The sequence below is a fragment of the Pezoporus occidentalis genome, unplaced genomic scaffold (genome assembly GCF_034315485.1).
Source record: "Pezoporus occidentalis ecotype Australia unplaced genomic scaffold, CSIRO_AGI_Poc_V1 ctg8, whole genome shotgun sequence".
Classification (NCBI taxonomy): Eukaryota; Metazoa; Chordata; class Aves; order Psittaciformes; family Psittacidae; genus Pezoporus; species Pezoporus occidentalis.
In genome coordinates this window covers 13287662-13299794 of record NW_026916158.1, presented here as the reverse complement: position 1 = coordinate 13299794, position 12133 = coordinate 13287662, and the positions used below count along the sequence as shown (strand labels likewise).

The 12133-nt window shown below is 36.2% G+C and overlaps 1 protein-coding gene across 7 annotated transcripts in view; it reads right to left on the bottom strand.

Annotated features, from left to right (window-relative positions):
- Nucleotides 1–610: 610 nt before the first annotated feature.
- Nucleotides 611–12133, bottom strand: part of ATP11B (ATPase phospholipid transporting 11B (putative)) — a 64737-nt gene continuing 53214 nt past the window's right edge. For 2 of the 7 annotated variants that reach the window (XM_062603114.1, XM_062603112.1), the window contains 2 exons: nt 4777–4910; nt 611–1105 (listed from right to left, as the gene is read on the bottom strand). In XM_062603114.1, the coding sequence (XP_062459098.1) occupies nt 4808–4910 (103 nt within the window). In that variant the 3' untranslated portion in view covers nt 611–1105; nt 4777–4807. Of the gene's footprint in view, nt 1173–3377; nt 4911–8076; nt 8200–12133 lie in introns of those variants that run through there. The other 5 variants (XM_062603117.1, XM_062603118.1, XM_062603113.1 and 2 more) reach the window with 4 other exon arrangements.

The following is a 12133-nucleotide window of genomic DNA, read 5'->3' as shown; positions in this document are numbered from 1 at the left end:
ACCATGCCAAGCTCCATCTGTGCAATTTGTTTTTATTGGAATACTTAGGTATCAAAACATAGCCATCAATGTCTCAGACTCTTCAGATATATGAAGATAATTAAGCATTAACTGTATCTTCAAAGTACAATACGACCGAATATAAACACATGAAAAAGAACAAAACATGCAAAAAAACCCCAACTTTAAAAGGGTTAATAATTCAAAGTACTTCTGCACAATCCACTGATCCTTACATACTTTTTTCCCCATGTAAGGATCAAGAATTGTTAACAAAACACACAGGGCATAAGAAGATGACTGGCTTCAGAATTATACTTTAAGAAAACATTTACCTGTTATATCCCTTATTATTCCAAATTATTGATTTGTCAAAGTTAACAGTGTTTTATCAAAGCCCTCTATCCCTATATATTTCCACTGCAATTTGTACACCAGCAATCAGCATAAATATCTGAATTGTATTTAACTCTCAAAAATTACTAAACAGATTGCTTACAGAACACACTAACCATCCATGGAAATAACAAAATTGATCTGCAAACTGCTAAGGCAGCATCTGTAAGAGACAAGTCAAAGTGAATGTGTGTTTGAATGAAGGGTCATCATGAAAAATGAAACTTTAAAGTTTAATTGTGCAAATTCAGTTCTATTGGATCACTTGAATTTGGGAGTTTTTGTGCTACAGCGATGTCTGAAGTATCAAATGCAGGATTCCAATCTGCTCATACAGTAACAAAAAAGATTAAATGGTCAGAAGTAAAAGTGTTCCTTAAAAAAAAATATATATATATATATATATGTTGAGATATACATATATAGTTAGCAATTTGTGGATATAATTAGAAAAAAAATCCTGTGAGTGATTACTGTCCAGATGACTTACACTAGGCCACAAGACAAGCCACAGTTTGCATTTAGCAGTGATACTAGTATTTCCTAGGACAGGGATGTAGCACTGAACTCGCTTCAGAACCTACTATAGGTGTGTGAGCTTCCACAAGGCATTTACAAATGCCCTGGTTAACATGTGGCTGAGTCCATTGTGGAGAGAGTCAAGATGCTTCTGTCGTTGGCATAGAAGGGATCCGATGAACTCCATGATCTAAAGTAACAATAAAAGAAAAGTTTGGCTGACTGGGAACTTACAATCTAGAGGTAAGGAAAAAAGTCTATGAAAGCAAAAGATAAAAGTGTTAGAAGATTAGGTAAATGTAACTCCATCTACTAATTTCAGGCACCTATAATTCATTCAAACCTTTGAAAACAGACTACAATTAATCATGCCAACTATGTAATTAACTGTTCTACGTTTACCTTTCTAGCAAACTTACAGCTACAGATATTTTCATCACTATGAAAATGACCAGGGGCTTATCCACCAGTTTACAACTCAGGTTTTAATATCATGCCTCATGGAAAATCTTAATGTTGCACGTGTAAACTGAGGCGCTGTGAATGCTTCAGTCTGATATAGCCTAAAGTGATTCTAGTAAAGCCTTGTGGAACACAGAGTCTGTTTGTGGTAACCTTGTATATTGGTGTTTTAATGTTCAACATCCAGGATGTCTAAAACTGTGGGTAGGCAAAACTTATTTACAACCATGAATCTACTTCATCCCTTAAGTTAAAATTTAAGGCATCAGGAAAGCTACCCAACATGTCAGTTTTTGATTTGAATGACATTTGCGAAGTCTTTCTCTTAAGGACTAATTATTACTTAGGAAGAAATACTCTTCTTGGTTGAATGATATTATAGCACTGTATGTGAAAAGCTGAAAAACAGAAGGTTGGAAGGCAAGAAATCAGAAATATAACAAACTTATCCCTCCAAGTTTGCCTCTGTCAGAAATCTGCTGTTTCTTTAGAACTTTAACATGCAATGCCTTGACACGAATACGACTAATGGGAGATCTGAACAATTCAGTAATGAATCCTACTGTACAAGAAATGTATGTGATCCAGCATTCTTAATATTTTAGTGACTGACAAGTTGACAGACAATTTAATGGAACAGACAGACAAAATGCATTTTATCATACCACACCACACATTTTATATTCTAACTGGTGATTGAAGCTATAGAAAATACTTCTCGAATACATTTTACAAGCAGTAGGTTAAGTACAACAGATCATATTCCTGTGGCCCCCTACTCCAAGCATTTGTACAACTTTGATTCATCAAAGTTTCTATCAAAATTTGATACCGTTTTATTTCATATTCAGTTATTGTATTTGACAGAATATCATATTTGACAGAATATCATATTTGACAGAATATCATATTTGACAGAATATCAAGAGCACAAAATACAACACATGCTAGCTACAGCAACATTATTTAAAACAGTGCTCGTCATTCTACAGCACTCTTACAAACAATATTTATCAGCATCACTTCATTCAAGAAAAATAATATGCAGCTACCTCCTGGTTGAATAAGAAGCTCTTTTATAAAGCACAAGCACTCAAAAGGTCATCCTGTTGGTGACTGCACAATCTGTGAGGATTTAGGTAAAAATCAAGGCAGCTCAAGCTTGTGAACAAAGGCTGAACAGTTTTATAAGCATTTTTACATCACTAAATAGATTTCTTAACTGTACCTTCAGAATTTCACAACTTGTAACTGCCTTATGTGATTTAAGCAATTAGTACATTAAAAAAAAAAAAAAAAGGACTTCCACATATTTCCAGGAAAGTGCAGGGATAAAAACAGTCTTAGTACCTTGACTTTTAAACCAGGTTTTAATTGTCAATGCTTAGTGGAAGGAACCAAAGTCATTGAAGAAAGCACTTAAGACTGAGATTTTTATCTAGCTGTACTGTACATAAAGTGGAACTAAAAGATGGTTCAGAGTAACTTTAACCATAGGCAGAAGCAAAAACTACAGAACTTCAAGCCCTTAATGTAGCACCAAGATAGTCTTGCATATACTTCAAACATAATACTAACTTCTGTGTTTTAACAACTCTAAAGTTAGTCAGCCTGATGGAACTTCATCTGAAAATTACATGAGGTAAGCAGACAGGAAATCTGAGAAAAAGCAGTCTTCAAAAAGTGTTTTAATATTCTGTCAAATATGAGTTACCTTCAATAAGTATTTCTAAGTTCTCAAAGACAGAAAAACAGAGGGGAAAAAAGAAGACATTGTAAAAATGTAAATGCACTGCAGAAAAAGAAAACACAGCGTGCCTGCCTTATAAGACTACACATTACTAAGGCAATGTTAACTAAATATCTGCCCTAATTAGATAACAATAAGTCAATTAAAACGTAGCATGAGAAGTTCCTCATTAGGAAAGTAGAGAAGTGGGAAACACCCAAAAAACTCACTGCTACCAAAATGTTGATTTAAGACCAATTCAATGCTCACCTTGTAGATTAAAAATGCTATTAAATTGTTTATTTTATACATCATGCCTGCTTTCTATACAGCAAGAGTCTGAATTAGAAATGTATTTAATCATAACATTTCATTTTTCATATAGAATGAAACATTTTGCATAAATCATACCCTAGAATTTGTAGAAATGTTGAATTAATTTCACAAGCAAGCCAGAAGAAACTTATTGAAACCACAGACACTGTGTTCAACGTGAGTTCAAAACAGAGATGTACTATATACCAAGTCAATACCTAAAGGCAGAATCAGAACTGACAAAGCTTGTCAGTGAAGTTACCCACACAAGATTTTATACTGAATGAATATTATCACAACCAAAAGAGACAAAGTTACTCAAATACAAAACGAGTTTCCTTGAAATGTCTGAAGTGCAACTTTTTCACGCTTGCCTTTTGACCATGATATCATTCAGGGACTGAGAGATTACGATATACAGAAGACTACTTTTATTTCTACCCCCAAATATTTCCATGCTTGTTAGCTATCCATCTTAACTGGAAATAGGGAGATGGCACATCAGCACATTTAGTAAGAGTTTCTCTCACGGTTATGCTGACCACAAGAGCAGTATTGCTCATTCGATGTATTACATTAACATGCTTCTATGCCACTGAAGTTTTACATGTGGTTTGCAAAGAAAAAAGATTTATTTAGCACATACTTTGGAATGGCACACGATTTTGATAACGTTACCTTCTAGAACAAAAAAAAAAAGTAAAATTCTTATAATCTGAAGGCTCTGTTCTGTCAATTACTCTGATTTTAGAAATAGGTTATAAAAGTTAGACTACAAAAATATTTCATCTTCATATCAATCAATGGCTCAAAGATTTAAAGACTCTCTTTCTAACAATAAAATTATATTTAAGGGGGGGAGTGTGAGCCTTTTGTATATCTTCAGGAGTCATGCAAGCTCCAAGGAAAATATTCGGAGGTTGTACATCAAGAACTAAAACAGAAAAATCTTTTGACTTTACAAACAACTCCTGATTAGTGAAGGCAGTTAAGAAAAACAAAAAATCATAAGAACAAAAACAGCAGCAAGGTATGATTTTCTAAAGTGAAGAATGTACAAATCAAGAGAAATTAGGATTGATACAACACAAGAACTTGCAGTAAGCCAAACTAAATTTTAACAGAAATAATTTGAAAACTGTCCCCCCCCCCCATCCCATCCCAAAAGAAAACACTCAAAACCAAACAAGAAACTAATATTTTAGGATGAAGAAAGTACAATAAAGAGTTGCATTTGCTACTTAAATAAGCAAAACCTGCAGCTGGTTTGCTAGACATCTATTGCTGCAGGCTCATCAGGTTCCAGTTTATAGGAGAATCGTCTGCAGCAAAGGCTATTGAGAGAAATGCCACACCTGTTGACCCGGGTTGGACTACATCTTCCCATTAGTCGTTCCAGCATTCTTCTAATAGATGTGCATGCTGTTTCCCCATCTGAGAAGCAGCACATGGAGTCCAAGCAGTTGATACCTGAACCTGCCTCAGTAAGCTGGAAAGAGGGAGAAAAAGAAAGTAAAAAGAAAAAAAAAAAAAAATCAGTACTTGCAGATTTTAGCAGTGAAGATGTTACCAGAAAACATGTGGCTAAAGCAGGTTTTCTTAGAGCGTTGAATATTTTTCAATTTTATACAGAACTAAAGTGATCAATAATTCTACCATTTCCCTTCCTAAAATTTGATCTTCCCAAGGGTTGAATACAGCCTTGGTGAGCATATGAAAATCCTTTAGCACCAACTCTGCTTAATGCTGGAAACAAACCAGTCAGCAATTCTCTTCATTACAGCTATAATGAATCTGTGGAGCACAGTGTTATGCAGTTTAAGCCATGATGCCTTGATTCACCCCAGCGGAGCTACAACAATTTATACAAGCTGCAGGTCTGTCCTATTTTAAGGGAAATCTATCAAAAGAAATCTTCAGACCAGGGCTACAGAATACAATGCAGCAACCTGACTGTAGAGTAGTATTTTTTTCCTCAGGAAGTGTAGAATGTAACTCCCTATAATAATTTACATTGTATCACTACCACAGATACCCTTAGCTTGATGGGGAACAAAAGCACATTCCTGATTTTGCAAGTATCTTTTATCTAAATGCAAAGGTGATGTTAGAAAGGTACAGCCATGTTCACGACAACATGAAGAATAATTCAACATTAGCACAATAAGCTTCTATTGTTCCTTCTCTGTAGGTGAGAAAAAGACCCAAACAAAATGAAAGTAGTAATACAGGGATGTATGGTTGAAGTTAATTAAGCGTCATCTATCGCTGTGCTCCTCTGTATTACTTCTTCACACTAGTCAACCACAACATAAATAAATCTGAAATCTAGTACTGCTGGAGAGAGAATATCCAAAACCAATTTCAGTATCCTTTCCAAAAGGAAACAAAGAATGTGGAGTGTGGGGATCCTTTTAAGTTAATTTGAACCTCTCCATGACAGCACCTTGTCAAACAAATGCTGAACACACAGGCTAAATTTAAGCATTCATTATCCTCAGCTCACTCTCAGACACCAGTGAATGAAGAAAACTGGGTGGAGGCATCTTAAGTCTATGATAGGACACAGCTCACCTAAGAGCTTCCCCCCAGGTTTTCATCACATGAAGGTCACTGGCTGTTGGTCTAAAGACTTCAGTTTCCAACCCCTTTTTCTTTCACGACATCTCCATTTGCTCAACACTGCATGGGAAGCAAAGAACCTCAGAGTTTCCTAGGGAAACAATTTACTGTGAGTGGACACATTCCTTCCTAATCCCCCCAAACAGGCAACTGCACAAATTATTGCTGCATAGCAGAACAAGTCCTATACTACAGAGGAGCTGCTAACAGAAAAAAGAGGCATTGGAAATCCAAGAGAAAATCCCAAATGGTAGGACAGGAAGGGAGCACACTCACAATCAAGGGATTCAGAATTAGTATGTCCATGCATCTTTTACTCTGCCTCCTCCTTCTATCAGCTCTGTTCTGCATTCCCCATGGTACCTCCAGATACTCCCATCACACTGCTTAAAGTGGTGCTTACAGGACTGTCAGTTAAAACTGGATGAATTTAGACAAAGCATACAAGCTGAAACCACTGATTTAGTTGCTGCACCTCAAAAACTGTGAATGAGTGCAGTCAGAACACACACTTCTGACTAACTCACACTCATCTGAGAGGTCTTCTGGACACAAAATGAGCATTTACTACCACAGTGAACTTCTGTAAAAATAACAGACAGGAGCAGAAACATTACACTAAGAGGGTTTTGGTTAAAACAAAATACACCTCCAACAGAACTTGGATCTCTGAATGCCCTTATTTGATGACCATCACACCTGGTCACAATTGTACTGTCAGTAAGATAACGTAATTAGGAACAGCACCACTTGTAGCACTGCAATATTAGCAAATATGACCTTTACAGCCACTTCATACTGCACTCACCAGTGTATCAGACAAGAAATTACACAGGGCACAGGGAAGAAGGAATTCCTATTAGGAGGTCAGAAAACAAGCTCTCTGCTGCATATGCAGTGATCTTTGCGGCTGTGTTCCCAGCAATACAAAACAATCAACATTCCTACACTTGGAATTTCAAGAAGAATATTTAGTTCATCCATTGTCTTGAAGACAACCAAGTCATACCTTTAGAGTTGCTGTTAAAGGTCATAATAAACTGGATGTATGTAGGATCAGATGGACCAGACATTTCCCCACCTCCTCTAGAATTTGCTGACCTGAGAGCTAGCACTCCTTGATATTATTCAAAGACTGGCAGAAAGAAAAACCAAGAGTAACCCAAACAATCTTCCAATGAATGAACCCTCAGCTCTGGATTTTGGAGGTCTGGTGTCTCTTCTAGTATCAGCTTTGTTCTTCCCAAGTTAGATACTCATAAAAATCTAGGCTCATGCTTGAACCACAATTTATGGAAAAGCTGTTATTTTTAAACTTTTTTTAAATGGGTAATTTTAAAAATGACCTTACATAAGTCTGGGAACAACACTTATGTTTTATCAAACTCACATTTAACTGTAATGTAACACTGGGAGAGAGCATTAAGGACAACATAAGTTTGATTTTATGTGTAGATATATAGTGTCTCTCTGCCTGGTGAACATGGATTTTTACATTTATATCCACTACCTGTAAGGAAGGTACTTAATGCTAAAGAGTCCCTTCTCTCACTTTTCTCTGTGGCAGACAGTCATGATCATAGTTTTAAATCAAAGTAAAAATCTCACATGATAAGGCAGTACAGCATAATGGTCTCTGAAGACCTGAAACCAACCTTCACAAAACAAAAAGCAGATGACACAGTGCTTTCAAATAGTAAGTATAGAGAAATATATTATGTTAGTAATATTTGGGCTGCAAATCAAGTATTTTCATAAGTCAAGATCTAGGATCGCAACAAACATCACACTTTATATGATAATGGCCCGTTTAATGTAATAACTCAAAAAGCAACTGAAGTGCAGAATTAAGGAATGATTCAGATCGGGGGGGGGGGGGGGGGTGGTGTACAAAAATCAAACCCACACACTATGATGCAAATTTTCTTATGGATACCAAAAATATGGGTATTTTGGAGATGGCTCCATGACTGTCTATATATGATACGTATAAATATATATACACACACATTAGGGTAGAGCAGGAGTACTACCTAGTGAATGTAAGTACTGTCGGGTAGGCTAGATGGATCTAGCAGTTGCCTATTGTCCTCCCCTCTGTGCCTGCTTTCAGCAAAGTCACATGCTGAGCTGACTGAACCCTTATCTTCTTCCATCTAGAAGGACAAAAAAGCAACAAGTCTTATAAAGCTCCATGCTTGCATTGCTTTAAAACAGTTACCATTTTAACATGAACTTTCATTTTACAGATCTGCTCTTGAGAGAACAAGGCATATTCACAAGGTAAAAAGGCTTTTTTTTTTTTTCAAATTAATTGCTGGATCAAACACAGTTTACCAGTGCACAAGTATTAGAAGTGTCTGTTCCTTCTGTGCACCACACACTACAGAAGGGAAGAACTCAACAAACTTGAAATCTATTTCAACTTTTCATTTTTTGGTTTCAGATTTTGCAGTTTTGTTTGGTTTTCCCCCTTCTAATAGAAAGGGTAATTTCAGTTTGTCTTATTACAGGGTATTCTGCATGCCACAAGACAGACATTTAAATTAAACATTTAATCACACTGAAATATACAGTTGGGACTTTGTTGAACAGGGAACATATTTAACCCTGTTCATCAAGGTAAGAGCACTGCAGCATATTTTCCTGAGCCCAGGTCCTAGCCACAAGGGTATTTCAGAAAATATGAGATGGTTATTACTATTCCACAATTAAATTAAAACCTTGCTCCCAACTGTAAAGTTCACTTTCTTTCAGCCTTAATATAATGTATATTAAAATCCCAAACAATTAGATTTAAAATTTTAAAAGAAAATATATGACTGTTGACATCTAACAACTTCACTAGCACTTATGTTTTCAACATTTTTCTACTCCTCATCTCTTTGAATCAAATATACCTAAAAATGCCAAACTATTTCATTATTTCAAAGTCATCAGACAAAAGTATCTGCAAGTAAATATGTGCACTTTTGTGACTGACGATAAACACAAAATAGTCCACTCTTCTCTCATTTATTCCCTCTTGCTGTGATAATTCTATGGACTAGCTAACAGATCAGCACCAAACTATGCTAACACAATATACAACCCTGTAAAGGAAGATGACCCTTGTTCAAAGTTTAACATATTAAGATGTTCTGGTATATTCCACTAGTGCAAATGCAAGTTTGCACTTAAACAGTCCTCTTGGAAACTATATGCTCCTTACAGAAAACAGATGCTGTATAAAAGGAACAGAAACCTGTTCTTGACTTCTGTATAGCTTTCATATCTGGATCAGGTATGTAGGCTATTAGGAGGGGAACCCTATGACACAGTAACTAGAGGAAAAAATAACAAACAAGTAATGAAGGCTGTAAAGCCAGGGCCAGGAGTCTGGAGTTATGGAGACAGCTAAAGCAAGCAGAGAACAGAGACGAAGGAAAAACAAGCTAACAACGGACTCATGGGCCTGCAGATGGAGAAAGAACAGGGTCTTGGCTGTGCTAAGTCAAATACTACAGCTTGAGAGTCTCAGATAGAATGTTATGCAGACATAGCCTTGCCTGTAAATAAAAACCTTTGCGTTTTATGTTTCCCTAGTATTGTGTACAGTTGTAACACACTCTCCAAAGGTGAACTCTATAAACACAGTTAATCCCGTCTGTAAGTAGAATTAAAACATCTGTCCTAGCAACACTTAGCACATGTGGCTTAAGATTTCTGACAGTTGTTATAAAGCACAGCGACATATATACATACATATACACACAAAACTTCATTTACAAAGAACAAACTGAAATAAGATACAATGGGGCCCAGTTAGTATCTTAAGATACACATTTCACATGTTTCAAGAACAGGACAGGCAGCTACAGAGGAAGGAAGAAGCACTGAGACAGTCTCCAGTTAAGCATAAACCCTGCACCTGACCTGTGCTGACTGATCTCCTCTTCCTCCCAAGTTACTAAAGTGACAGAAAAGTTCAGAGGCAAGAGTTTAACAGGCACACACAAGGCTGCGTTTCTGACTTACTGGAATCACATGGGCACTTAGAAAACCCTCCACGCTTCCCCCCTCAAAGCTCTTGACTGTACAGCACAAATTTACTTAATATAAACTTGAACATTTTTTGCACACTGTGAAGCCTATAGACATTAGAATTTATTATAACAGACTTAATTTGCATTCGTAGAGGTGTTCTTTTGTGTAGCAACAGAACAGTAAGCACATCTGCAGAAGGCTGCATAACTTGCTGGTGCTATAATAATTTTGAGGTTTTAATACATATTTAACAAACAACAACAAATTGCCAAAGTCTGTTTATCAATATACATACATTCTGCAGTTACAAAGCTACCAGGTGGGCATGTACAAAAGGGGTGTGACAAAATTAGCTTACACCTACATTCATCAACCAGCTATTTGGTTTCATGTTCCTATAGTCTTCCTCTGCTCTGCTGCTTTTGGAATAGAGCTGCCCTGGACAACTACAGAGACTAATCCATGGTCTTCACGCTAAATTGGTTTGGTTTGGGTTTGTTTTTTTATTATTTATTTATTTAGATTTTGTATAGTGAAGCAAGTAGTTTATTAAACGATTTTCTTTTATACTGTTTAAGGGTCCACAGGACAGCTTCTGAACTTCGTCTGAAGACTACAAATAAAGAGCTAGAGAAACTCAAATCCTTACTTCTTCCTTGTCACATTTTACAACTTCAACTGCATAGCATAAGGCAATCAGTGCCTATATTCCAGGTACCTTACTACGAGATATTCAAGTGCAAGAATTCTGACATACAAGAGAATTGGATTTGCATAATTATTTGTTACTCACGGACAAAACAGATTTCCAAGTTTTCCAAACCATTTCCCTAAGCTTAATACAAAGAAAATCCCCTCAAGTTAGCAAGTGTTCTGGTTTTAGTATTTTAGTAATGACAGTGCTTTTTTTTCCCCTCACCATCCAGCTGCATAACCGTTAAAATGTGTTTAGTTTGGGAAAGTTTAACTATCTTTTCTTATAAAACCTTTGGTGTAGATATCATACACCACATAATTCACTTAGAAAAGAGAATTTTACTGGAAACCACCCCCATGGCAGGGGGGTTGGAACTAGATGATTTTTAAGGTCCCTTCCAACCCAAACAATTCTACAATTCTATTTTTATACCAGAATTTTAAAAAGGTAACTTATTTACATGACACTGATAAACTAAGAATTTTAAAAGCTAATTTGTGAAAGCTGTTACAGCGGAATCTCCCCAATATGTTGCTAAGTTTACTAAAATTCAAGAGGTATACTGCAGTTTGCTGATTTTAAAGTTAGTAAGGGCTAAATTAAGAAAGAAACAAACCAACCAAACAAAACAAACCCCAAGAAACCCCAAACCAACCAACCAAAACCCCAACAAACCAAAATAAACCCACCCCATCACTACCTCCTTCTGGTGCTTGGAAATCTAAGCTGATATGTTTCACAGTGGGACAACATTTCAAGTTTTGCCTTGCAAAGGTGTAGCACATTCTTAGAAGAAATACAAAGCATTTCTTTCCTCTCTCTTTAAAAGGACTTGTATCATCTGTTTCAATTAGCCACTAAAAATTTTCTGCTAATAATTTACAATGTTAGCTTCCTGATTCCTACTTTCCCTCAGTTAAACAGCAATTATGTCCCAAATATGCAGGTTGGTTGTTTTTTCCTAGCACCTATTCTCACATTTTTAAATAATGCAAGTCACCTTAAACAAAAAAATACTTTAAAAGGCAAAATGCAATTCTTCACGTTAATTCTTCCTATAGAAGTAAAAAAGGGTGGGATAAAACATCAAACAGGTTACAACATTACTGATGTGTATGAATGTTTTAGTCTCACAAAGGAGGATCAGCATTTAATAGCATTTCATGTACTGAACTCTGTGCATTTGAAGAGTTTCAGAATCATAATGGTTCACCTACACAGACACATGTACACGTCCATGTTTTTAAATCATGTTCTAGGCCTTCATAGCCAAATGTCTTTAGGAATATGTATCTATACACACTGAAAACAAACAACACTCACTTTACAGATGCACAAAACAAACACAAAAAGCCTTAGGCGCACAA